General features: G+C 37.8%; 6 protein-coding genes across 15 annotated transcripts; 2 read left to right on the forward strand and 4 right to left on the reverse strand.

Annotated features, from left to right (window-relative positions):
- On the reverse strand, positions 1,182-6,564 carry LOC109714907 (upstream activation factor subunit spp27-like). 6 transcript variants are annotated; one of them, XM_020239646.1, is made up of 7 exons: positions 6,116-6,564; positions 5,494-5,608; positions 5,206-5,374; positions 2,796-2,858; positions 2,627-2,689; positions 2,391-2,542; positions 1,182-1,556 (listed from the first exon to the last, which is right to left on the reverse strand). In XM_020239646.1, the coding sequence occupies exons 1-7, from the start codon at positions 6,478-6,480 to the stop codon at positions 1,431-1,433; spliced, it is 1,053 nt and encodes a 350-aa protein (XP_020095235.1). In that variant the 5' UTR covers positions 6,481-6,564; the 3' UTR covers positions 1,182-1,430. The 6 variants fall into 6 exon arrangements, 3 of the variants coding, with proteins under 3 accessions (XP_020095235.1, XP_020095234.1, XP_020095236.1); XM_020239645.1 differs by having other exon boundaries at positions 2,627-2,692; XM_020239647.1 differs by lacking the exon at positions 1,182-1,556 and adding an exon at positions 1,584-2,260 and having other exon boundaries at positions 2,627-2,692.
- On the reverse strand, positions 7,725-13,146 carry LOC109714908 (dof zinc finger protein DOF3.6-like). 4 transcript variants are annotated; one of them, XM_020239649.1, is made up of 4 exons: positions 12,537-12,669; positions 10,310-11,356; positions 9,981-10,210; positions 7,725-8,697 (listed from the first exon to the last, which is right to left on the reverse strand). In XM_020239649.1, exons 3-4 carry the CDS (start codon positions 10,129-10,131, stop codon positions 7,979-7,981), a joined length of 870 nt encoding a protein of 289 aa, XP_020095238.1. In that variant the 5' UTR covers positions 10,132-10,210; positions 10,310-11,356; positions 12,537-12,669; the 3' UTR covers positions 7,725-7,978. The 4 variants fall into 4 exon arrangements, 3 of the variants coding, with proteins under 3 accessions (XP_020095238.1, XP_020095237.1, XP_020095239.1); XM_020239648.1 differs by having other exon boundaries at positions 7,725-8,787; XR_002217449.1 differs by adding an exon at positions 12,064-12,286 and having other exon boundaries at positions 7,809-10,210; positions 12,537-13,146.
- On the reverse strand, positions 14,490-15,696 carry LOC109715327. The gene is made up of 3 exons (XM_020240278.1): positions 15,548-15,696; positions 14,962-15,403; positions 14,490-14,848 (listed from the first exon to the last, which is right to left on the reverse strand). Exons 2-3 carry the CDS (start codon positions 15,323-15,325, stop codon positions 14,655-14,657), a joined length of 558 nt encoding a protein of 185 aa, XP_020095867.1. The 5' UTR covers positions 15,326-15,403; positions 15,548-15,696; the 3' UTR covers positions 14,490-14,654.
- LOC109715325 lies at positions 15,506-27,451 on the forward strand. Its single transcript, XM_020240275.1, has 3 exons — positions 15,506-15,519; positions 24,547-25,091; positions 26,457-27,451. The coding sequence occupies exons 2-3, from the start codon at positions 24,564-24,566 to the stop codon at positions 27,201-27,203; spliced, it is 1,275 nt and encodes a 424-aa protein (XP_020095864.1). The 5' UTR covers positions 15,506-15,519; positions 24,547-24,563; the 3' UTR covers positions 27,204-27,451.
- On the reverse strand, positions 17,507-18,508 carry LOC109715370 (F-box protein At4g09920-like). Its single transcript, XM_020240347.1, has one exon. It carries the CDS (start codon positions 18,506-18,508, stop codon positions 17,507-17,509), a length of 1,002 nt encoding a protein of 333 aa, XP_020095936.1.
- Positions 20,167-23,138, forward strand: LOC109715326 (autophagy-related protein 101-like). 2 transcript variants are annotated; one of them, XM_020240276.1, is made up of 8 exons: positions 20,167-20,290; positions 20,416-20,493; positions 20,708-20,744; positions 21,821-21,906; positions 22,032-22,127; positions 22,296-22,452; positions 22,545-22,710; positions 22,823-23,138. In XM_020240276.1, the coding sequence occupies exons 2-8, from the start codon at positions 20,461-20,463 to the stop codon at positions 22,902-22,904; spliced, it is 657 nt and encodes a 218-aa protein (XP_020095865.1). In that variant the 5' UTR covers positions 20,167-20,290; positions 20,416-20,460; the 3' UTR covers positions 22,905-23,138. The 2 variants fall into 2 exon arrangements, with proteins under 2 accessions (XP_020095865.1, XP_020095866.1); XM_020240277.1 differs by having other exon boundaries at positions 20,167-20,285.

Raw genomic sequence — 27,662 nt, forward strand, 5'->3', positions numbered from 1 at the left:
AATGGATACAGATATTTTGCTGCTGTATTTTTCCATCTATTTTACAAGAGCAGGTTTGTACACAACAATTATTAGCTTCTCTGAACGGTGGCTTCTTTGTCTCCTACTGTTTCAAAAAGGCACTTCTCATTGAAATCGCCATTACTTGTTTGTCAAAAGAGCACCTTCTTTTTACACCTTGTAAACCATCGAGTGCTGTAACTTTACCTTCAAAATATAAAATTATTTTTTCAGAAGAAATTGCTGTTCATGAAAACCATATTTTTTTCACAATTTCTGTTTTCTGAATAAAAAAATTCAGGAAACAAAAATACTTCTTTTTTTTTATATATATATAAAATCTGAAGAACTTTTCGACAAGAAAAGTAAGAACTCTACAGATGAAAAAATATCTTCCAGCCAGAAAACTATTTTCTGAAACCAAACACCCTCTTCGACCATACAAATGCAAAAACAGAGAGCCGCTGTTCACAACCTTTCTCATTTCATCCCTAGTCACACCTTAATATTACAAATATGGGAAAACTTCAAATACCGCTCCTGTGGTTTGATACTTTCTCACTTTAGTACCACGTGGTTTCACACTTTCTCATTTTAATATCCTGTTGTTTCGCACTTTCTCACTTTAGTACCCTGTGATTTCAAGTGTATCAAGTTAGTACCATGTGGTTTCGCACTTTCTCACTTTAGTACCCTGTGGTTTCAAGTGTATTAAGTTAGTACCACGTGGTTTCGCACTTTCTCACTTTAGTACCCTGTAGTTTAATATTTTGTTAAATTATATACCCCAAAATGGATAATAAAAATAGAAAATTAAAATCACAGTGTACTAACTTGATACAAAAATAAAACCAGAGGGTACTAACTTGATACACCTGAAACCATAGGATATTAAAGTGAGAAAGTGCGAAACCATAGGATATTAACTTGATACACTGTGGTTTCTTTAAACCACAGGATCCTAAAGTGAGAAAATGCGAAACCACAGGGGGGTATTTGAAGTTTCCCCTAAAAAAAAAAAAAAGAAACAGCATTTTAACCTGGATAGAAAATTTTAATCCTCACAATATGCTTCCATAAAACTACTCTTCATTGCAAATAATGAGAAAGTAGATGCCCCCCTAAAGCATATCCTTCTTTTGCTTCTTAGCAAGCAATAATGCAGATAAAGATTTGAAGCTAACTAAAAATCACCTTGTCAGTCACTTCATTCAGGAAAGAAAGTAAATTCTTCAAATAGCGAAAACTAGACCAAAAGTAAATACTTCACCCTTAGGAAAACAGCAGAAATATAATTTCATTTCGATACTTCGTGCTTCACAAGGATAGGGATCGGCAAAATAGCTTACTATCAGTAATTCCATATTACACTGCAAACCAAAATTTGGCCATTTCCTTGGGTTTGATAGAAAATACCAGAAAGGCCTGAGTCACCGCTTAGTCTTGATAAAATGAGAAGCTAGCAACTTCGAAACCCCAAAGCCATTGAACGAATCGACTTTGAAAAGCTCCTTTAGCTTCTCATCGCATATAATTGTCCTCTTATTGCTAGGATCCTAGCACAAATAAATTAATGGCTTAAGCTAAAACGTGTCATGGAGTTGAGAACATTAGCCTAATTAGCCTAATTAGCAAAGATGAGCAATATATTGAACATTAAGTTACAAATATAAGGCATCAAATCTTATGATGTACTGATAAATCATCTGTGTTAGTGCATTTGTAAAGAAAGACATATTGGGGCAACTCTTTAAAGATAATGCTGCACGCTGAATTTTGACCAGTTATATTGCGTACGTGAATAGGTATTCCAGGTATATGCATAAATAACGGTTCGTAGCGTAGGATGACGATATTCCATTCATTTGGCACATTCCACTCTTTAAATTATTAGGACTCGCTGCAAACTTCCATTCAACTATCAGGTAACAAGTACTTAATAAAAGTGCGACTTCTACACAGAGTTCACAATCGGGTTTTGTTTTGTCGACAAACTCTGGTAGGTTATTCGCCAACTGGCCTATTGTCTAGGAGAATGTAGTACTTAAAGGCAAATAAATTAGCTCCAGCAGTAGATATGCAACCAAAGTTTCTGAACATCAAATGCAATTCAGAGCACACGTAAAATCATAATAGAACAACAATTAACGTACCAAAATTAATGTTTGAGAAATTTGAGAGGAATGCAAGGCCCAAGATTTTAGAATAAATAATTGCTATCACCCGCACACTTGTCTAAAGCTATTTCATCTGCCAATGACTATTGGGAAAACAGCTCCTCAGTTTCCATCAAGTAAATTATTGAAAGAAGTAATTAAATTTTTTGAAAGAAAACCACCAATCAAGTGCAACTATGCATTATCAGAGAAATGAAGAGAACAACACAGTACCTGAAGATTGTTCTGTTTAATGTAGTCCCACATCCTCTTCACAACGTCAGATCGTGACAATGTATTCTCGCCAGTACCAATAAACTTCACCAGTTCATCTGAGAGTGGAAGGGGTGCGAGAAGGCCAGAAGATCCTCCTTTGTGCCTTTTTCCTGTCCAGGACATTTTTGAGAATAAAAAGAGATATAATGCTAAGGCATATTAATGACCTGAGACAATATATATTGATCTCTAACCTTCGTTCTTATCTTTCTTTTGCTTCTTATCCTTTGTCTTAGACCTCACAGGAGATACAGATCCTGCTTAATAATAGTATTGAAATAGTAAAAGTTAGGATTAAATCTACCAAAGCTAGATAGGTGAGCTTACTTAGTCTCTTGATGAGGCAACAAGTTGTCTCCTAACCTTCCTTATCTTTTTGTCGCTGCTTGTCTTTCGGCGTTGACCTTGCTGAAGATACATGACCAGCTACATTACAAAAGGAGATACTCCAAACATGAGAACTAGATCTAACAAAAGATGGATGAGCAGAAGAACTTGGCCTCTTGATAAGGCAACAAGAGAGCTGCAGGGTATAAGATACAATATCTTTTTTATTGATGAGCATTTCTTTAAGATCCTTAGGCATGAGGGGTGCAGACAATGCATAAGCATTGATAGTTTAACCCTTGAGTAGATTGGACTCCGTGCTAGCATTTTCCATCAGATGAACTCAAATCAAGAAAATAAGATCTTTGCCATATTGAGAAAATTACAGGAAATATGTAACACAGAATGCAGTGGATATTAGCATCTTGGATCCAACCAAAAAAGCAGATCCGCGACTTAGTCAAAATAATAAAAGAGGTGATGATATTTGTCTAACCATAAACAACTAAATCAAAAATTGGAAGGCTGAGCTTATCTAGATATTCCTCCAGCATAACATAACCCCTGCTTCCAGCTCCCCAGCCCCAGACTTTTCTAGTTGGTTATCTGGGTGTCTCCAGGTCAAACAAGAAACTTGACACACACATGAACTCATGCGAAACACATTCTGTATAACATAACATAACCCCTGCTTCCAGCTCTCCAGCCCCAGCTTTTTCTAGTTGGTTATCTGGGTGTCTCAAGGTCAAACAAGAAACTTGACACACACATGAACTCATGCGACTTCTTAATTAGCATGATTTTTTTTTTCCTCCAGGATCCTCCAAACCAGAAAGTTATTTGTCGACAAGCGAAATATTAGCAAACAAAAATGAGCAAAATCTGGCTGCTGATGAGTCAGACGAGGAATTTGAATCTTGAACAGGAAAGACAATTGAAATCTAGAACGAGGAAACTAATATCGAATATCTAATATCACATAGATATAGTTATTGCTGGAAATAAAGAAATGAGGGCATCTTTTCAATATCAGTGTCCACATGTTTACACACCGTGCAACTAGAGAGGGGCCTACTTACAGCCTATTTGGCCCTGCTATAGGGTGTAGGGAGTACTGTTATTTGATGAAGTGTTATTTGCATAGTGGTAATAGCTTAATGGCTTCTCTTTGCAGTAGAATAACTTGACGTTTCTAATTTGGGGGCTCATAATCTTGTTTCAGCTCCATGCCACAGCAGAAGCACTAGAGTGTTTTGTTTAACAGACATTTTATTAGAGATGGGTGTTGTAGAGAGCAAAAGCAGAAGAGGGGCCAAACAGGCTTGTAATGTGTTCATACCATGAATGATTGCAGTGCTCTCATGTTTTCATTTAAGGCTCGGCCCCTGGCAGTGCCTTGCTATTCTGACAGAACTTACCAATTCATTTTGACATACATCATGGTGCATTGATTGTTATACCATGATAAATGGTGCATTGATTGTTATACCATGATAAATGGTTCTAGAGACAAACCATTCTTGGTCCATCAGAATGTACTAAAGATAAAAAGCCTGTGCAAAAATCTTTCGTACAGATACTGAAGATAAAAAGCCTGTGCAAAAATCTTTCGTACAGAAAGCTCTGAGAATATCTTGAAGAAGATGGCATGAAGATTAGATTGAATTCAGAAAACAAGATACTGCACTCACCAAAGGTTAGAACATTGAATCTGCATCATTTTTCACCCCCACAAGCATGTCAAAAACATCCTCAAACCCTCATGCCATTACCTATTTCCTTTCCCTTATAACCATAACACCTTCTTAAATGAAAACATGGGGACATATTTACTCTGAATTATGAAACATACTCCAAAAATGCTTCTCCATCACGTGAGGATTAAGGTCAATAGTAAGAAGAAGTCATAACAATTGGAAGCATCAAAGAGAAACATATAACTAGGTTAAAATATACTACATGATACCATAATCAAGAACAGATTAGTTGAAAAAACTATCCTATTTTAAAGGAATACGTGTTAAGTTGATTGGTTTATCTGCTAACAAGACCCTTTCTTAGGTAAATCTTCGCTAACTAAAACTTCAAGTAAAGAATCTAAAATTGCTTGCAACATCGCCGGATCAAGTGAGCAACCACATTTATTTTTCCTTCAGAAAAAAAAACTTTCCATTATCATGGTCCCAACATCAGCACAGTTAGTACAAAGTTTCTAATCATAAATGGCATCACACCAAAATGTAAGAATAGAGAAAAAAACTGTTAACACCAAATTCTAGGAACATTATCAGAACTATTTGGGTAAACATTTTTTAATACCAAATTATGAATCTAATATGTGATGCCTCAATCTGTAGACAAAACATTCATCCATGTTTGCTATTGGTAAAGCAAAGGAAAATAACAATACCCTAACTAGTTAGACTAAGTTCATCGAGAGAATTACCATCTTCCAGTGGCCAGATATGCTTTGTCAAAGCCTTATTCATTTGAAACATGTCAATGGTGTTAACATTAAAAAGGCTCCGAAGTCTCTCATCACATATAATCTTTCTCCTATTATTCGGGTCTTGCAAATTGTTTTCTCGGATATACGCCCAAAGCTTCTTGACAACCTGAAACCATTAAAGAATATCAATCAAGGACGCGATTGCCAATACACAAAGCTCCCTCCTAGTCCTTTCTTAAGGTGAACTAATACTAAATGATATAAAAGTCTAACAAGAAACATTACTTCGGTTCTCGCTAACTCAGATTCACCAACAAAATCTTGTAGTTCCGGGGAAAGGCTGCACAATTTGGTAAAGCCGCCACCCCTTCGCTTGGACTCCTCATTGACTCTGTTCAACCTTATAATATCGGGGAGGTGCACAAAGTCAATAATTTATCGAAACTTAGGAATGTTAGAAAGGCATAAACTTTCTCATCTTCTAAGCAAGTATTCTAATGGTAGTTTGAGTACGGCCAAAGGAATGCATCGATTAGCTATTCTTACTTAAAAGATTCCCCTTTTTTTTCAATAATGCACAGGTTACAGTATTACAATTAATAGAACAATACTGAAACAGGAAAAAAAAAAATATTTTTGTCAACCTCAAAAAGGATTAAACACAAAAAATAAGCCTAATTTCTGAAAATCCTAAATCACGATAGCCTCTTGTTGCATTATGAATCATTCCGATGATGCGACCTTCTATAATTCACTTAAAGCAGCAATATTAACCCTAGCAGGAGCGATTATAGTTATTGCACAGAATACAAAAACCCTAATTTTAATCGAACTATCTCAATGGGGTCACATAGCAACCTAAAAATGGAAACATAGCTAAGAAAATAGCAGCTTAATGAAACCTCACCTCCTCTTTCTACTTCCTCCGCCACCACCGCTCACCTCTTCATCCTCCTCCTCCTCCTCCTCCTCCTCCTCCTCCTCTTCCTCTCCGCTCCTTTCTCCTCCCCCCTGCTGCTCCTCCTCCTCCTCCGCCCCCGCCTCGTCCTCCTCCTTCGCAGCCTCCGCTGCGTCGTGTTCGTCGTTGCCGTGGTGGAGCTCGGAGTGGAGGAAGAGGTCGACCTGCTCGCGGATGAAGGCCTTCTTGTGGGAGAGGTCGAGGGCGAAGTGCTCCTCGAGGCTGCGGCGGACGATGGCGGTGGTGGTGGTGGAGAGGTCGGAGGAGCGGAGGAGCTCCCGGAGACGCCGCGCGAGCTCCTCGTCCGTCACCATCGTCGTCCCCCTCACCCCTTCTCCTCCTCTCTCCTCTCTCCCTCTCTCCCTCTCTCTCTCTCTCTCTCTCTCTCCCCTTTCGCTCTCGTTTGTTTCGCCTCCCCCCACTGCGTCCGTCGCCCTTTTAGATGGATCTTTTTTGGGCTCCCACCCCTTTCGGTTTGTACGGTTCTGGGCCCATATGGGCTTTATTGGGCCTTTATTAGGCCTTTGATCCTTTTTTAAGCGAACGGTTTATGTTCCACACACTGATCCAAACCCGATTTACTGGGCCTGCTCTCTTTTTTTGATTTGTCGGTTACAGGGTTTTATGAATTCCTTTTGAATTATTCAACAGAAACTTAAATCTCCGACCTTAAAAATTTTAAAGTTCTGAATCTAAAAATATTAATGATACTTTTTTTAAAAAAGTGTTTATTAAATATACCTGTATTTTCATAATTTACATTTTCGTACCAATTAATTATTATTATTTTTTTGTTTATTTTGCATTCATAGCATTGTACAGAGGCAAAAAGGCTGCGACATGCAGCAACGTTTTGTGGGGGAGAGAATCCAATTCATTCAAGCACGCTTTCCAAAGGCTGCTGCGCCCCCTCCACCACGACATGGAATCTTCAAGCATTAATTTTTTTTATTTTTTATATTTTATTTATTTCCTCCTCTTCAATGTTTGATTGTCTCTTCTTTTATTAGGCTAGTTCAGTTCTTTTTCTTTTATGTATGAAACGAATAGTATATTTTTTTTTTCTATTAAAAAAAATATTTACATTACCCTTTCTTGTTCTCATCTCCTCCTATATCCCAAAACAAAATCAGTTGTATAAATATGGTCAAAATTATTGCACTTAAGCTGGTTTAGCAAGTGGTTAATTGGAAAACAGGTAGAGGTCCACTTGCATGTTTATTAAGTGAGACTCCATTTTAATTCTTATTTTAGAAGTGTTATTCTTAGATAGGATTCTCGGTTCGGGGCCTACAAAATTGTTAAGTTTACCTATTTTAGCGAGAACGATTTTATGCCCATTGTTATATATCTATAAATCAAACCAAATGAAAAGGTAACGTATGCATCTTAAGGAACAAAAAATTTATAAGGATTTAATCCATCATTCATCATGCGGACTACACAAATCTCAAAATATGAGTCTTATAATAAGGATTATTTCTATAAAATTTTCGTCCCATCTTAATTGCTATATAATTTTTTTTTTCGTTCAAAATTGCACATAGGAGAAGAACTGTGCAATAACTATATATTGACCATGATTAATACAAACCGCAATCTAAACACACATTTAACTACTAACCATAGAGGGAAAAACACATCCAACCACAGAAATTACATCTAAGTAACAAAAGATAAAAGGGCCGTGTGCGCAAATTCGTGCCTTATCGAATCTCCAAACAAGATGAACTAGCTAGAACACTTTTTTTTAACATAGAACAACATATACACTACAATAACAACAAATAATTGATTCAAAATATACATATTCTAAGGGAATGTAGAAGAGCCACTGATAGTAGTCGGCAGATGAGGCCAAGTGAATGCCGAATTCAAGCAATACCCAAACTCACTTTCCATGAGAGGAACCGATTCTGAGATAGAAGAAGCACTTCTAGTAGTAGTAGCCACCAACAAACTACCACTACTACTATTACTAGTAGTAATATCGGAAGCAGAGGCAGAGGCAGAAGCAGAAGCAGAAGCAGAAGCAGAAGTGAAAGCGAAGCAATCCACAATGCTGGTAACTGTGTTTAAGTGATCCTTGTAGTAATAGTTTGGCACTTCACTCAGCAAGGAATTGATCGGGCTAATGCTGGGCCCAAGCCTCGGGTTTGGGCCGCAATTGGGCCATAACAGGGCCATCAAGTGGTGGGCCGACGTCCTACAGTACGGCATAGCCCGCATTGCGGTTGGGCTCACCATTGATGGACCTCCAGATAGGATCAGGTTGGTGGATTTGCGCTTGGACCTGCGGGAGGTGCCGCCGATGGGGACGTTGCGGAGGGCGCCGCCTTGGGTCCAGTAGCGGCGGCAGGTCCTGCAGAAGTGGCGCGGCTGCGCGCGGCTGTGGTTGTTGAAGTAGCAGAACTTTGTGTTCGGGGAGTTGCACCGTGGGCATCGCAGAGATCCCGAGTGCAACAAAGATGACGACGACGACAATGCAGCAGCAACAGCAGTAGCAGAAGAAGAGTTGTTCACTAGTTGGCCTACAGATGGATTCGTGGACGTGTTACTCTTCTTTGTAACTACTCCACCGGCCGTTACTTCTTCTATCATCTTTGCTAACTCCTTATGGGCTACAAAATGAATTACAAGAAGTGGAAAAGGAGAGAAGGAGAACAGGAGAAGAAGGGAAGTTAAAAAAGAAAGGATGTGTGAGATTTGAGAGGTGGGAATGGGCAAGGGAAGTGAGAGTTGGAGTGTGGCTTATTTGAGTGGTGGGGCTATATATAGCCAGGTGATGTGATTTATATTTATTTAGATACGAAGAAAAAGTTTATAAAAGTAACGTGCGTTTCGGTGACTCTTTTGCGACTCTTTATAGTGGCTAATGTGTCGGTTTAGTGACTCTATTAGCTTAAACTCCACTATTTATTTCGCATTTTTGGGCCAAATAAGGGACCACAATGTCATAAGCACTTTAGACATTGGAGTCTAGAGAGTGAACACTGCACAAAAGAGGGGGGCCCTTTTGATGCTTTTTTTCCGAACATCTGTTCATCAGTGTAACATGAAACAGAACTTTACAGCTAAGTAAAATCCTCATCAATTTATCTAGTTATTTCTATGTTATTAAGACAAAGTTAGGAGCACTTTGGGCCACCAATTTTGAAACCAATGTAATATAGAAACCCGTGGATGGAACCCATATTCTAGAGCCCGAATTGATGTAGGTAGGGCCAATTTGAGATCATGACTCCTAATTCAATACTATTGAAGGGAATGATAACTTTTCTTTTTTCAAAAAAAAAAAAAATTTGAAACTAGGAGGTATGTATTCAATCTTGCAGTCAATGATAGGTCACAGCCAAAAACCCATTTGTCATTACAATTACAGAGTTTTGAACTTTTCGAAAAAGTTCATAAAATAAGGTTCCCAATTGGCCAATCAAACATTTAAATCGACCACGAGAATCCACAGCTTATGACTCATTCATGAGGTGACCCCTTGACCATCGGTGTTGGAAATTGACCATCTTAAGCTCTGGTTTTCTTTTTTTGGTTGGTGAGGTTTCAACTTTCAATCATCGAGCTCAATAATTTATCAGAAAAGTTATTATCAACATGGCCCTCCTCTTAAGTGTGGAAGGAATAGCACATCTCATCTCATAAGATACGCTATTGTCCCATCGACCATTTGTTGACATGCATGTTATGTGACATTTTAGATTGTATGCATTGATAAATCAAAACATTATATTATATGTGTAAGCATATCACTATATCAGCAGCATTGTAAGATTAAGATTTTGAATATATGTAGCATTACCTCGAGGTGTAACGAAATATACACGAAGCCTGAAACTGTTGGTGTTTCCACGGGCGGCTGCGCCGACAGCCTTGGTTTGGTCATCTGAGCCGCAAGTGCAGACCAAAGCAGGAGACCCCTGGCGTGCCGGCAGATGAAAACGACACCACATGCCAACTCCACCACTCCTCACAACTTCCCATTATCAGTACTAGTACTGCTGAAGAGATCAGATGCTTCTTCAGGACCGACTAGTTCAAAGCCACAACAAAGTTTGTACTAGTAAGTAAAGCTATCTCTATTGAGAGAGAAACTGAAAAGAGAAAGAAAGGAGGCACACTGAAGTACACCTCGAAACATGGGCTCCCTTCGCTCTTTGTCGGCCACTCCACGGGATGAATCAGCGCTGTCTATCGCGATTGCACCTAATATGTACCCCGGTACAGGACTCTGATTATCAGAGAGATTCCTTTCTTCAATGTTCCCTCAGTCACTTCCTAAGTTCTATGGTTATTTACTTAGCTTGATAAAAAAAAAATTGCTGATTCATTTTATTTATTATAATTACTGCTTTATTCATAAACTGTCTACCACATCAACAGTGAAATCGCCATTTATACACTCCATTTCTTATCAAACAGATGAGTGTATCAATCTATTTCAATTTCAATATTTTATGTGAAAGTGATCTGCATTGACAATAAAAAGAAAATGGAAGGACGAATCATTTGCGGTGCAACATAAGGTTGAAATGTCATGTGAGAATCCCCTCTGTTAAAAAACACTAATTTAACAAATGTATGCCACTTAGTATGATTCAATACAATCTAATTAATACAGGATATAACTCGAGCCTAAAAGCTGCAGCAGAATCACACGAAACATCATTAACTTCTTAACCTCAAGTACAGATCAGAGAAATTCACCACTTAATTATCATTCACAAAGCTTAATCTATATGCTAGCTTCACATAAATAAACCTTGAATTAATGTTAAGTTCTCCACCTGACCTTCATGAAAGAGACTTGGTAAGCAATAAAAGCAATCAAAAAGTTTCCAGTACAGAAAAAGTTCAGCTATAGCTTCACACAGACTTTCTAACACTACTTAGATCGACGCAAAGGCAACTCTAGAGTATCAGTTTGACGAACAGCAACCTCTGTTATCAGATGGTGATTACAAACAGCCGTGCCACAGAGCCCATTCCACAACAGATCCAAACTCAAAACAAAGAGAGTGCAGAATTAAAATCCAGGCCTAAAGACATTCTCATGTACTTCCACTGGCTAACAATTAGAACCCACAATGTGCTCGCACACTCGAACCGGTTCCCTGCTCCTTCCAAATCTGGCTACAACCAAAATTTGCCGCCCTTATTGGAATTACATATTACGGCCTAGCCCATAAAAAGAAATTAGTATTTTAGAGACTGGTTCTCAAAAGTATGCTTGGTCTTCAGTAAAAAAGAATGAATAAAACATCGAGCTTCGCAGATAAAAGGTATCATAACACTAGAGGTACTTCATATACTTTTTCTGATGAACCATTGAAAGCTGAAATAGTTCAAATCGAAGTAGAAGATGGTTTTACCAACTTAACCATTTGAATTAGTATTCACTAGTCAATGCATGATGATTTGGTTGTCTGAATCATAAACTTAAACTAATCTGGACCTGTGGGTTCCAACTAGGTTTTTCATGGACAAGGTTTCATGGATCGGTCTTTTCTTTTTTCTTTTTTTTTCCCCCAAGAGTAGACAGGTCGGTCAACTGGGTCTGGCAACAATTTACCATTCCTAATTCTTTTTTCAGCAAAATCATGGTAGTACGATTGTTTCTCAACTGAAACAACTACAACAAGTATGATGATCACCGAATAAAATAAAAGTGTGATCTCTAGGATATTATACATTTCCAATTAAAAGTGGTTCGCAGGAATTTTCAATCAGGCAAAGCCATTCTCATGAATAATCTCAAAAGCTCAAACAAGAATTCATAAACCTACATTCTACTCAAAGATGAGTTGAATTACTATAAAACACAGACTTCACGAAATGGATCAAAACCAGAATACCTGCTTCATATATCTTACAATGAAGGTTACCTTCTATTCTAGGCAATTCTCTATGAAACTATAGTTACTCCGTTGTCGCTTTCTCGTGCCACCTTTTATACCACATGAAAGCAAGCCAAGCAGTCCTCCAAAGCCCGCCATTAGCAAAGTGAGGAATACACAACCGGCCCAAATATGGGTAATACGGACCAGGCAATTTAATCAATAGAAAAAAGGCCGCAATCAGAACCAAATGCCAGGGATCATCTGCTTCCTGATAACAGCAACTCCCATACCGTAAGTGCCATATGACTATAAGGAAATTGATATTGGCATAGCACTATATACTATTGACAAATAAAAAAAAAACTAAATTTTGGTTCAACATGACGCATTTGTCCTAGCAATATCATATTCATTTTTTGATAGCCACAGTTCAGATTCATTGAACCTGATAATATTCGGGCAGTGTGTTTTCAGCTACGTTATCGTAAAAGCTATGTAAGACGCATATAACATCTGACCTTGAGATCGGAAGAGAGGTCGATAGCAGCGTGATTAGCGACCCCAGCAACAACAAACCCAGCAAGGAATGGGATTGGAATGAATCCCATCTTCCTCTCATGCGCACAATATGACATCTCACTAAGAGATGAGATGGCCAAAAGAGGAATCGCTAGATACTTAGCGACAACAAGAGCGAGCCCGAATGCGAGATTCTGAAATATACCCAAAAATCTCATCCACGGGAAACTTTTTACTGGTTGGGGCAAACCGTCGAACACCTTGCGGGCGTTCTCAATCCAACCCAAAACCAGCCTCTCATGGCCATCGGATTCTCCAGAGGTTGCGTTGGGCCTAGAGATGGGGAACCCATTTAGGGTTCTTCGCGGTGGTCGAAGTGATAGTGACCATGGCCCCTGTGAGAAGTGTGAAAGGGAGATACCAAGTGGGTTCCTATAGAGAGGGGCGTTGGTTCCATTGGAGGAGGGAGAGGAGGAGGAGGAGGAGCTCGCCGTGAGTTTAGGCGCCGAGGTTGGGAATGGCGATTTGGGCGGGGTGGAGAGAGGAGGAAGAGGAGCGTGACGGAGAAGAAGGGTCGACATACCCTTACAAAGGAAAAGAGTACGAAAATAAAAAGAAATTAAATTAGGAAAAGAGCATGTATAAACCCAGTGAAACGAAATTATTGCATGGACCATGTCCACCACGTCAGCATAGGTCGCTTAAGCAATTTAGGGGCCCTTTGATTGCATATAATTAGAAATACAAATACACTATAGACCTATAGTATAAGATAGAAATATAACAGTATGATTTATTTGATTTAATATAGTAAAAAATGTTGTAGGTAGAAATAATTTGTTTGGTTGTATGGAACTGTATTTTTAAGATTTTATCACTTTATATATATGGTGGTGAGATTATCTCCAATATAAAAAAAATAAATAAATTTATTTAAAAAGTGATTAGAGAGGTGCTTATCTTGTCATTAAAAGTTATTCTCCAATTACTCTATTTAGAATTGTGACCAATACAATTATCGAATTCAAATGCATCAAATTAAATACCGAATTTAAATTTGCGTGTACAACTGCAATTATACACAACTGAATAACCCTTTAGAGAGAGAATCCAATCAATTATTATTGTACATGATAGACATGAATAAAATGTCTTTGTGACACTTTCCATGTATATCTATATTTTTTTTCTTTATCCCATCCTCTTTGGATATTCTTAATAAATTTTACTTTAAAATAAAGCTTAAAAATATTTTATATTTAAAAGTTAGTAAATATTTTGTATACAGATAAAAATTTAATTAANGAGAGCGATTATTCTGAAACTATTTTGTTTGTAAAACTGCTTCCCAAAAATTTCTTGTTGTTTGCAAATAATTATTTTTAATACTAAATTTTACTTTAAAATAAAGCTTAAAAATATTTTATATTTAAAAGTTAGTAAATATTTTGTATACAGATAAAAATTTAATTAAATATTTCCACCTATATATAATACAAAAATATTTTTTATACTATTTAAATTTAAATTTAGTATTTTTATCTTTCAAATGCTTAATAAATTCCTCTGATGTATATATATATATATATATATATGTGTCCTGTATGAATTATCTATAGAGATAGAGTATGTTGGACTAGAGGTGGATGGTTTAATTGGATAGTCCACAGCTAATATGGTACAATTGGCCCACTCAAATATTTTCTCCAAACAAAAAGGGTTCTTTTGATTGGCCCATCTATTACCCTATTTGGTTAAACCTGAGTTGCTCTAGTCACTAGATTGTTATGCCTTATATATGCTGAGTTTAGGCAGAGATTGCAGAATCAGAAATGTTTATGTATACTAGTTAAACACCCGCGCTGGAAAAAAAAATTACAGTAAATATACAATAATAATTAATAAATAATAACAAAAAATATTAAAAAATAAAAAATATTTATATATTAGCCTCTTTCTCCTTCACTGCACCGCCAATCCCGCCGCGCCGTACGCGAATCCCAAAGATCGCGAGGGTACAACCATCCCCTGATCGGATCCCAACAATCCTGTGAAGCCCGCCGATCTGCCAGAAATCCACCCCGTACACAGATCCCGCGAATCCCGCACCCCAAATCTCACCGGCGCACCGTCTTGCTACTCCGTGCCACTCGCTGAGCCGGAGATCCCACAAATCCCGCCATCCCGTACGCAAATTCCGGAGATCGCGCCATTGCCGTATGCAGATCCCCCTGATCCGGCCGCAAATCACATCCCCGTCTTGTCGCCGTCGGTCGCCGGCAGGGAGCCCGGTTTGGGGTCCTTCGAAGGCCTGTAAAGAGAGGAGCGAGCGGAAGGGGGAAGGGGGGAGGCACAGACAACCCATCCACACACAGACTGTGAGCAAATAAAAAAAAAATTTAAAAAAAAAGAGAGAAGAATAACTGTACTCCTTCTTCTCCCTTCCCTGTTCGTCGCCGCCCGAGGCCGCGTCCATCACGTCCGCCGCTGCCACCAATATCACTCCGTCGACGTTGCCCAACGCCGCCCCAAGTCGGCGCCGTCCACTTCTGTGCCCGCCGCCGACATCGCCCAACGTTGCTGAAGCCGCCGTTGGCGCTTGATCCACCATTGTGCCAGCCGTTAACACCGCCGGTCCGCCGCTGTGTCCACCCTCCCCTCGGCAGCGGACATCTCCGCCGTCGACGCCCCCGCGGCCCTCGCCGCGGCCTCCGTGGCTGCTGCTGCCGCCGCTGCGTGCAGACATCTCCGCCCTCGACGCCCCCGCGGCCCTCGCTGCGGCCTCCATGCCGCTGCGCTCGGAGTGCCACCGCTGCGCTCTCCCTTGCCGACCCAGGGCGGCGGCGAGAGAGAGAGAGAGAGGGGGCTAAGATAGAGAGGAGAAAGGAAGAGAGAGAGAGTATGGGAGAGGAGGAAAGAGATAGAAACAGGGAGCCAGTTGGATGAGAGAAAAGAGAGAGGATTAGAGAGAGAGAGAGAGAGATAGAGAGAGGGGGGGAGGGGGCTAAACCTCGGGAATAAGGAGATGTCTTGGAAAGGAGAGACGCCTCGGGAAGGAGAGATGCCTCGAGAAGGAGCCAAGGTTCTTAGAAAGAAGAGACGCCTTGGAATAGGGAAGAGAGAGAAAGGAAAAATAGCAAAATTAGGTTTTAGACTAGACAGAAAGACAAAAAAATAGATGTGGAGGCCTAAAATTATGCCACGTCTATTGTTACAACCATCAAATTATGTATTTGGTTCTTGGGAAGGAGATGCGCCTCGGAATAGGGAGGAGAGAGAAAGGAAAAATAGAAAAATTAGATTTTAGGCTAGACAGAAGAGACAAAAAAAACAGACGTGGAAGCTTAAAATTATGCCACGTCTATTGTTACAACCATTAAATTATGTATTTGTATGGATTATGTTGAAGGTGATGGAAAAGGTCTGCTGTGACAACTACCTAACTATGTAGGCAATAATGCTTAGAACTGATGATTTTTCAATGTAAATGAACTTAATTATGATTCAACATCCAAAGCCTAGATTAATATAGAAGATTCTGGCACTTTACAGTCATTATAACTCCATGAAATCATAAATCCAAGTAATAATTAAGAAGAGTAGTACTTCTGATAAGGGTCTTCATAGTTGGTATATGTGAATATTAGACATAATATCCAGTGCTCTTTGTTTGACTGTTTAGCAGAAAAGCAAATAATGTAATTCAAGAGGAAATAAAAACCAAAAAAAAAACGAAAAAGAAATGTAAGGCCCCGTTTGGTTGAGGGGATAAGCGGGGATAACGAAAGTTATCCCCGCTATTCCGCCAAACAGAATCATTTTTTACCGGGATATTTTATTCCGGTCAAAGCTTGCTATTCCCGGTTATCCCGGAATAGCAAGCTTTTTACTATTCCACCATTTTGGTGGAATAGTGCTATTCCCATGCTTAATTTCAAACTTAATTAAAATTATAAAATAAATTAAAACTAAATTATATAAATATAATATATTATATATTATAATACATTATTTTTATTATAAAATTATTAATTGTGCTATATTAATACATATTATTTATATTTAAATATTATAATAAATTTTATAATAAATTATATTTAAATATTAAAATAAATTAAAATTTAAAATTTAAATAAATTTAAAATTTAAAATATTATAATAAATTATATTTAAAATTTAAAATTTGTAATCTCAAAATTAAAGTTTATAATTTTAAATTCCACATTTTAAATTTTAAATTTAAATTTTAAAATTTTAAATTTTTGAAATTTTAAATTTGATTTTATTTTTTTTCAAATTTAAATTTGATCTTAAATTTAAAGTTAGAAATTTAAAATTTAAATTTTGAATTTAAAATTTGAGATTTTAAATTTTAAATTTTAATTTCAAAATTTGAAATTTAAAAATTAAAATTTTAAATTTTAAAATATAAATATAAAATATAAAAATTTAAATTCTAATATAAATAAAAAAGTGATAATATTATTAATTTTTATTTATAACTACCCGCTTTAAATCTTATTCCATCTTATCTAACCAGACGTTATTTTTCTTATTCCCAGGAATAACCCAATTTTCATCCAAACGCAAAATTGATCTAATTCCCGCTTATACCTCAATTTATACCTATTCCTGGAATACCCACTTTTTGCTTATCCCCGAACCAAACGATACCTAAGAGTATAAAGAAGCAAAAAGACCCCAATAGTTCTTTTTTTTTTTTTTCTAACCAGTATTTTCGAATCAAGTACTCAGAAAACCAATTCCATGCAGAAATCAACGTAAATTGCGCTACCGTACTTCAATCTGCTTCTCCAAGTGCTGCAAATGCTAATTTAAGAGGGTATTTGGATTGATTAAATCGTAATTTGGTTACGGCTCATGTTTAGTAAGAGTATAAACATTAGTTTTGCCATCCTAATCCCACCAAGGATCAATATGACTTACAGCCGAATTACGATTACGTCAATCAATCGGCAAACGCCTGGAGAAGATTTACAGGACAACCAACACGGTGAAATTTCCGAAACATTCTCGGCAAGGAGACGACTTGCGATCGAAGAGGAGACGTCGGGCTCGCCGCGCGGTACTCGCGCGGAGTGACGCCGCACCACCTGAAGCTCTCGATGCTCGGAGCGGAGATCGCGAGCGTCATCTCCACGTTTACGGCGAAGGCGTTCGTTACGCTCAGCCGTTTGAGCCGGCCGGCGGTGATGCGGAGATCCTGCAGTTTACAGCGATGGAAGTTCGCGAGGGAGAGTTCCTCCAGGAGGGGGCAATTCACGTCGAGCGAGGGCAGCGGCTGGCACCGCTTCAGCAAGCACGAGCGGAGGCGGGGGCAGGCGGAGGAGACGAAGTCGGCGGCGACGGAGGGGTAGAACCGGAGGCCGACAAGTTCCAAGGTGTCGAGAGAGGGCAGCCGCGCAGAGACAGGCCAGTTGACGGGCAGTGCATAGCTGGATGTGGTGAGGCGGAGAATTCTCAGCGATGCGAGGTGGAACAGGTCAGCGTTGCGGAGCCAGCGGCTGACGGTGAGGTGGGAGCAGTTGTGGCGGAGGGCGAGGCGGAAGGAGAGGAGGGCGTTGGCGAAGCCGCAGCGGGGGACGTCGAAGTCGTCGAAGTCGAGGTGGAGGGCGGAGGCCCAGAGGTAGCGCCACCGCCGCGAGAGGAGGGCGGTCGCTACGACCGATTTAGTCGGCAGGTAGGAGAGGATACGCTCCAGGAGATGGCACGGGAGAGACGACAGCCCATCCATTGTGGCTTTTTTTTCTCCGTTGTTGTCGTCGTCGTCGTCGTCGCGCTCCTCACGATCATCTTCATCTACTTCTCCGTGATTTTTTTCGTTTTCGTCTTCTTCGGCATCTTCGACATTATCTTTTCCTTCTTCTTCTTCTTCTTCAATTTTTAGTTTCTTCCTCGGCGAAGGATTATGATCATGATCATGGGCAGGACGAGGACCAGTTGTTTCCATGGGCGGAAAAGTAGAGAGAAACAAACGCGCTCGATCTCCTCGTTAGGGTTCTTCCATATATATTGTAGGATGTATAAGAGCATGTGTGCAGATTTAATCCTAGCCGTTTATCTCAAATCTTACGACTGGTGCAGTTCTTTTGTTAGGATCTAAAATTTAGTGTCGATTAATTAAATAATAATATAGTTTAAGAGATAAACAACATAGGGTCATTATCTCAATGCATGTTCATTTTCTAAATACTTTAAATTTTTAGATCAAATCTTGTACTCTCTCTCTCTCTCTCTCTCTCTCTCTCTACGTATCATAAATGCAAAATTTCTCAAACTTCAATTAGGGACCGTTTGGTTATATGTAATTATAAATACAGTCATGCAGTTGGAAATACAACAGTTATAATTATATAAATTTTGTTTGGTTGAATGTAGTAGAAAACATTGCAAGTATAAATAATTTGTTTGGTTGCATGCAGTTGATAAATAATTTTTAAAATTTTATTATTTTATATATATGATGGTGAGATTACCTCCAATGTAAAAAGAAAAAATAATTTTTTTTTGAAAAATATTAAGGAGGTAAGCATACCTTTTATTAAAAGTTACTCTCTCCAACTGTTGTAGTTGGAACTACGGCTAATTTGGGCGTAGTTTGAACTGCTGCAGTTGGGCCTCCTCCTGCAGTTCCTACTGCAGCAGTTGAAATTAAATACATCAAATCAAACACGAAATTTATATTTACATACAGTTACAACTGCAATACAGCTGTAACTACATGCAACCAAAGAGTCCCTTAGTGATCTACAATTAAGAAGAGTGTATTGCTTTCATCCTAAGTAAAGGATAATTATTATTTTGACAAGTGACAGGATTTTTAAATATTATATTGTCACATTTGCTAGACCATATAATTATTGTTAGAGCAATGCTAATTATTGTTAACTAATTTGATAGTATTGAAGAAACAATGATTTTAAAAATTCCCCAACTCTAAAAATAACATCATTTTAATTCAAATAAACTCCCTCATAGTTATACATAATCTGAGAAAATCTCTATCATTATTTTTCACAATCATTTTACAGAATAAATTACTATATTATAACTTGTATTGGAATTAATAGTCAACTAATTATAAGTCACTTATTGTACGGTAGGCCATTTACATCATGTAAGCTACAAATTAAAATCATTCCAATAGTATCCAGCTGTGGAATAAAATAAATGAGACGTGTAAAGATGAACTTAATTACGCTAGCTTAAGATTTAAGCTATTTTATTCTTTTTGCATATATATTGTAAAAAAAGCCTTTAATTGATGCTAACATTGTAACTAATTTGTTTCAATATGATCTAGTGTAGGTGAAAGGATAATTATACAATTAAATGGTGGTTTTAGCCACGTAGTTGTAAACTTTAACTACATTCTATTTTGAAACTGCACCATAAACTTTACTTTGAGTGATTTAAGTTAAATAATTTAGGAATTTACTTAACCTTGCAATAAATTCCCAAATTTTAATAATTTTAATTTTTTAATAAATATAAATAATAAAATTAGAAAATCTGAAAAAGGTTAAATTTAACCAACTAGAATAAATCTAAGTCCAAACCCAATAAAAACTAAAAAGGGAAGGGAAAGGTGATAGGGTCTATATGTAACTCAATAGAACTGTTTAAATTAATTCCAAGTCCTCTACGCGAGTAGCTATTCTTATTCCGTTTAATTCTTATTATTATTATTCTTATTCTTATTCCCCAGTTCGGGGATAAGTTACCTCGTACGGTAAAATATCTCTGATTAAATCGATCAATCGATCGCTCTAGAGCTCTCGCGATCGATCTCGTTACCATTTTCGATCTCTCTATTTTTACACGTAAATTTTCTGCGAATAATACCTTATTATTCAGGTTTTTATTCGCCTTTTTTGAGGGCTCATGCGTGAGTGAGACGCCATGAATTGCGAAGTGTGCGAACTCAAAGAAGTGGTTTGTGTTTTGATTTTTTTTTCCCTTCAATTAATTGCTTTTTTTTTTTTTTTTTAGTTTTGTGGGTCTTATGTTCTGTGAAATTTAGGAGTTAAAACAAAAAAAAAAAAAATCATTTTTACCCAATATTGGGGATTGTTTTTATAGTAATAGGAGCATTATTCCAATTATAGTATTGTGTATAAAGAGAAATGATAGAGATTTTTAATTGCAGGAGGTGGAGCACTATGAGATTCGAGAAGTTTTGCGATGTGAGTATACTTCTTTTAGTTGTTTTTCATTCCATAATTTTTTTTTTTTTTGAACTGAAATTAGAAGAATATATAGGTGCTTTTCATATTTCTTCTGCAATGAAGGGGCATTACAAGATGTTCTACTTAAGAATTTTCCTGCAGAGATAAATCGATTTCCGGAGAATGATATCAACATAACTTGAAAAGTAAATAATAACATCGATTTGATCTCCGCAAAAAGTATAAGACTATAGAAAATGAAATTGTATGGTGTGTACCAGAAGCTTAATTGAACTTCCTTTTCCCTGTTTGGAGCTCTTCATTAGGCCTCAAAAATGTTTTACGAAATTAAATGGGTTAATTTGGTTCTGGGATGTTTGCTTTGCATTGGTGTTGTGTTAATTACTGGATTTTCTTACAAAGGCTCCGGCTTTGGTAAAATTGGCTTATGTTTCATATGAAATGCGACTCATTTTCTCTGATGTTGGGTGGTTAGTAATTTTAATGTGCGGTTTTGCCATTTGCTAGTTTCACACCTCACTGCAGTTCTTAGTTAACATTGTTACGGAATTTTGTAGTTGTACGGGCCAATCTTGCATTTCAGATGCAGTTTCTAAGTACCAAGTCATCTCAAAGTATTCAAACAGCAGCCCCGACAGACTAATCATATGGATACACGTCCAATACCCGTAGTGTAGATTCAGATATAGCATGAGAAATCCGATTTAGTTACATGTTTTAATCAGATCTTTTTTGTGCTTCTGATTGATATTTGGAAAAAAATTCACATCCTTACACCCTAAGATATCGAGTCTATGAAGAGAGTAAATTGGAAAGAAGAGGGTAAAAGAAGTACTTCTTGTGTCTCTTATTGGCTAGTTTGTTGACAATTGAAATCGCTTTTTGACAATACGTGCTAAGCTCTAATGAACCTGAATCCTACTATCGACTACAGAATAGTAGTTGCATTTCGCAGGGGGGAAAAAGTACGTGTATAGTTGATCCCAGTGCTGGTCTTTTGGCGACTTAGACTTTCTTGGTTTATTTTTGCTGCGAAAAAAATGGTAATATGTTCTCACTTTCTATTGCTGCAGGCATACTGCATACAATTCTATTTCACAGAGCTTTGGGTCTTGTTCGACCAAAAGACGTCGACTGTGAACTTTTTGAAATAACTTATGTAAGTATTGCTGAACACAAAGAAGTATCCAGTGGTCTCCGTCTAGATACACTGACTATGAGGTGTTGAGGCAGTAAAATTGAATTGCCAAGAAGCATTATTGTGCTGAATTCTCTACTGCGCAGGTTCAATGCGGAGATCCAGAGATAGAGAAGAAAATAGAAGATAAGATTGATGAGTTCATTAATAAGGTTGACAAACATCCGAACAGAAGAAGCCAGGTTTATTATTTTCTTCTGTCGGAATTACTAAGATGAGTGCAACTTTTTTATTCTTTTACGTGTAGAGATGCTATATGCAGCATTTTGCATTTGGCTTTATGTAGAATGTAATTATGTGGATTTCCGCGGACCAAATTAAACTTTTACTGTAATGTATTTATCATGCAGATTTGTTTATCTTTCTACGACACCAAGAATAAGCAACCCTCATGGTTCATTAGCAAAGTAGAGCGACTGTACTGGGAAACATGGTGCATCAATTTGCATGTCCTTAACCCAAAATCACTTCCCAAGTCTCACCAGAATAAAGTAATAGACGCTGGAGGTCGATTTTTCTCTTTTTTTACCCTTGATTTTGTTTACTAGTACGTCTCACTTGCCCATTTGTTTGATACATGTACTATCAATTGATTTCAGCATGTGCTTTCGAGGAGACTGAGTCGCACCGTGCTGCGTTGGAATCGTCACTCCGTGAAGTTTTATTTCAAATTATAAAATTTGCCAATGAGAAGAAGGATCACTTGCCTCCTATACCTTCCAATAAAGAGGGCGCATCATTTCCATACGAAATCACAATAGTGAGGTCCGTCTCTGTTCAATCTCTTTTTCCGGTCAATCCCTTTGGATCAGTTATCGATGAGACCTCGCACCTAATCATTTGACTCTTTTTCCTTTTCATATAATTTGCTGCGTAGTTCGTCAGAATCTTCTTTCGGGTGGCACGCTGATGTTTTCAAGAGAATGTTGCAGACGGGGCATCCGACAATGATCGGCTGAACATATACTTAGCCTTTCAAAAGGTGCTCTCAATATCTTCTGATAAAAGTTACACATAAAGAGCCTACGAGCCTTGTGTATACTGGATAGATATAACAGTGGAGAATTAATAGAAGTACATTATATTTATTATCTACACATGAAATGAATGATGAAATTTGAACCAACGAGTCTGATAGTTCTACTCATGCTCTTTACTTTTATATTCATCTGCGCGTGTGGTTTTAAAATGAATGTAGTGTCCCTTTATTTTCCGTGCCAATTTTGTGAGATAACATATTCTGTTTCTGCAGTTTGTGCTCGCGCTGACTTTTGAAATTTTTTTTAGAGACAAATAAACTTCTCGAGTTTCTCTGATGTTTCTTACTGAATCTATGAGCAAGTTTAGAGCTGGTTATTATCATGTGGTACTACTTGTTTCTGCTGCGGCGAATTTGGTCAGTAAGAGCCTTCATCCCCCTTTTTCGAGTACAATTGCTTCTTTAGTCTTCTGTGCCCGGCTTATTGGAACAGCTTCTCTACTCTGAAAACTGAAACTGCGTCGTTCAATTATTAGAGTTTTTGACTGATGCATGAAGTTAGAGTGACATTCTTTGCCGCAAAACCGTGACCACAGAAGAAAATTGCAGCAATGTGATGCTTTGTTCAGGAAGATCTCTTTTGCTTTCCAAGCCTTAAAGTCTAAGAACGCATATCTAGAACAAAAATTTTGACCAGGTTTTTAATAATTGTTCGAAGATGGGAAGCTAATCTCTCTTGTTTGAGTAGATTCCATTCACGTCTTTTTTTTTTTTTTTAATTTCCTGATTGTAAGACGTGGAGTGCACTGATAAAACAGCTTCAGACTCTCAAAAACTTCCGAGGATTATCTGTCCAATTTTATTATTTAATTTGAGTCAACAATATCAAAATTTAGAATTATTATTTAACTACAATAAAATCAAAGTTGAATAAACAATTTTGTATTAGATTGCATTGGATTACAAAAAATTTTAATTTAATTCAGTTTACCCAAAAGATCTATTCAGGAGATGAAATACGATACCAAACCAATTCAATGAGTATATTTAACAAAATAAATTAAATTATAAAATTTAAAGAGTCCAACTACTATGCTATCGATAACACCAAGTACTTTTTGCTATTAAGTTTTCTGTTGTTAAATTTATTTTTTTTTAATCATTTTCATTCTTAAAATCATACTATTTCACCGACCATTTATTAAACCTAGACAATCATTGTCATGCTAACTGCGCATTCCTTCGTCTAAGGGCCGAAAACTTAATAGCACATGAGTAAGTGCTATTAATAATATTCTAGCTGAGTTCTAATTTAAATTATCTAAATATATTTTTTTTATGAATAGTGTTAATTATAATCATACTCGTTAGATAAGTTTGAATTTAATTTAGATTAAACTACATTAAGATCAAATCAAATCCCAAAAAAAGTAAATTAATTTACTACAATATTAATTTCATTTAAATATATATATATATATATATATACTAGATTAATTCACGATCTTATCCTCTCCGGCGGAGCACCAGAACTCGGTGCGGTCACCGCCTCTTCTCTCTCTGTCAGTCTCTGTGCGTTACGTCCCCAAATATATCTCCACTACGACGCCAACGGAGTTGTTAGAGAGAGAGAGCGTTAATGGCATTTATTCGCCCTATTCCCCTCCTTATTCTCCTCTTATTCCTCCGCTTATTCACCTACCCTTCTCTCGCCCTAATCTACGTCTCCACCCCCAACTCCACCTTCCTCCCCCTCTCCCCCTCCTCCTCCTCCGCCTCCGATGACTCCTCCGCTTCGTTGTTGCTCCGTGAGATCGTCGACGCGATCGCGGCGAAGGAGCGGTGGGACGCGAAAGACGGGGTTAGGGTTGCGGATCTCGACCGCGGCGGGGTCAGGGTGCGGAGCGCGCGGAGGTACGAGGTGCGGGGGAGGGCGGGGAGGACGACGGTGGCGGCGACGTTCTCCGACGAGGCGGCGGGGTGGAGAAGGGCTCGGGAAGGGGGCGACGGCGTTGTGGTGGTGGAGGAGGGGGAGGATTTGGTCGGAGGGGACGGCGCGGTGGGGTTGGGTTTGGGAGCGGCGATTAGGGATTTCGAACTGGTGGGGCCGTTCGATTTGAGGGTCGGTGGAGGAGATCATGATGAGATCGCGCTTCATTATCCCCTGGTAAGTGGTCTCTTTCGTTCTCTATTGGATTTGGTGTGTTGTAGTGGGAAGAAGAGAACTACGTAAACGAGCACTTTAGTTGTTTTTGGTACTTTTATTACGAGTACTTTAGTTGTTTTTGGTACTTTTATTACGAGTAAAATTAGCTGTTAATTGAAGGTTTCTTTTATTATTCATGATAATTTAGTGAGAATTTGTGGTGATTAATGTGCATGAATCTTAGATTCCTTTTTTGCAGGGTAAATCAGTTGGTTTTTTGATAATTATGTATGGTAGTAATTAGCTATTAATTGAGTGTTTCTTCTATAACTCACTTTGGGTTTATTATCACTCTCGCTTAAACACTAATTCATTGGAAGAAATTTATTACAAGTTTGTTTGTTAGACAAATGACTTTCTCTTCGGTTGCTAAACTCTGGAAAAAAAAGAGAATTTGTCAGTGTGATGGAGATCCAAACTTGGTCAAATTGAAAAGGTCATAAGAAATTATTGAAATAACTGGACATTATTATGAGACAGTGAGACTGAGAATGAGGGATTTTCTTGGATAGTTTTTCTATTAACTAATTAGATGAGTGGTGAGGAAGTTTGGAGGAATGAAAAAGGAAAGAACTTGCAATAAGTTTTTAATTTGACAAACTTTTGTTGCTGATAATTTTCAAAGTTTGTGGTTGGTTCGATGGACATGTAGTTACTTATGTAATTTTGAAAAGTAGGAGGCCTAAAGCTAGTTTACACATCTTCATTATTTTTGTTGGTAACATTCTTTGTTTGTTGTTAAAAGTGTTTTTACTGCACAAATACTTAAACAGCTGATTATTGCTTTGTTGCTAAAAGTGTTTTTACTGCACTTCATTATTTTTGTTGGTGACATTCTTTTTTTGTTGTTAAAAGTGTTTTTACTGCACAGATACTTAAACCACTGATTATTGCTATGTTGTTAAAAGTGTTTTTACTGCACAGACACTTAAACAACTGATTATTGCTTTCTTTGGTTGGATATGCTGATATATATTTATTGGCGTCTTTTACGTTCTTCCATCCTCATCAATGAGTTTTATATTATGTAAACTTCACTAAAAGACCAAATTGAAGAGTTGAAATGTATCTATATTTTAAATAAATAGCTGTGCAAGCTTTCATTCTAGTTCGTGTTGTTGTATTTCTTCCGGTAGTTGGATCATTTCAAGATTTAGCCTTGTTCTTCTTTTGATTCTTCACTCATCTTCTTCACGTGTGTAGTTGAGTAATTGCCTGTTTCCTATACCTTCTATATTTCCCGCAATTTCTATCATCAGAAAAAAAAAAAAAATTATTATGGTGACAATTCTGCAGTATCTGAAGATAATATAACGTGTTTTGCAGCTGAATACCACCAATGTAGGTTTGAAGCGTTTACTCGTCGGTGAAGGCATCAAAATAAAGGTTGCAGGTGCCCAACAAGTCTCGTTCTCTCACCCTTACGATATTGGTCTATCAATGAATGGCATCTTGGCTCCTCATGATGTAGGTCATTGCCATATTTGGCCCCTCAGTTATCCCGCATGCGCCCTATTACTGTCCATAGATATTGTAGGATCAATTAGGGTTTTTGTACAAAGCACCCATACCTCTCGATACAAGTCGAGTGACACCATTGAGTTATTACCTAAGAAATGTTACAATAAAAGACCAAGCAGTGAGATTTCTTCATGCTTGTTCTGCTCAGCTAGTTCCAGATTGAGTTTGTTTGGCAGCGTCTTGATAAAGGTGCTAAGAAAAAGAACTTTTGAGAATAATAAACCGATTCGGTTCCTAAAAGCTAAAGTAACGGCTGCCGCTGAAGTTAAATTCCGTATAGAGCTGGAGAAAAGGCTTACAGAGAATGATAGGGCTTGGAAGAAGATCCCGGCGTGGAAAACAAAACCTAGGGTTGACCGCGTGTGGCTTGAGGTGGTGGCTAGAGTTGAAGAAGGGGGGCGGTTGAAGGCTGTGCTACTAAAGAAGCTCGGCAGAAGCTTCTCTATAGATGATTCTGTTGCCTGGAGCAACATGATGTCTAATGTTTCTTTCACGCAGTTCCCGTCTTTCGTCGTACATCCAAAAGCATTGACACTGGACGTGAAATGGTAACTATATAATCATATATTTATCTTGTATTTTAAAGGTAAGTTTACATGCATATATTAATCTCTTTTTTTGGCTGTATCGGTAACTTTTGAGGTTTGTTGCTTTTCTAAAGGCTCTCTTGTCTAGATGAAAGTATTTTAGCCAATGCTTGGAGGTTTGTAAATTTGCCTTGTATATCAAGGTAGGACTTATTGGAGCTCTTCTTTTAATCTTTTCGAATTTTATGTGAATTGATATCATTATTTCTCTCTCTTCTTATAATTTATCTATCAGAGAAAATGTGGTTGGTATTGGTACTATTATCATCTCGTCTGAGCAAGTTGGACTTTTATTTATTCTGTGGACATGCATCGACTTTAGCAGATGTATTAAAATTTAGGCAACTTAATGATCTTGTATTTCTGTTATGCCTAAAACACAGCTTTTATCATCGTTGCTTTCTAGGGAGAGTAGTTGATAGTT

This window comes from Ananas comosus, linkage group 9, assembly GCF_001540865.1.
Source record: "Ananas comosus cultivar F153 linkage group 9, ASM154086v1, whole genome shotgun sequence".
Classification (NCBI taxonomy): domain Eukaryota; kingdom Viridiplantae; phylum Streptophyta; class Magnoliopsida; order Poales; family Bromeliaceae; genus Ananas; species Ananas comosus.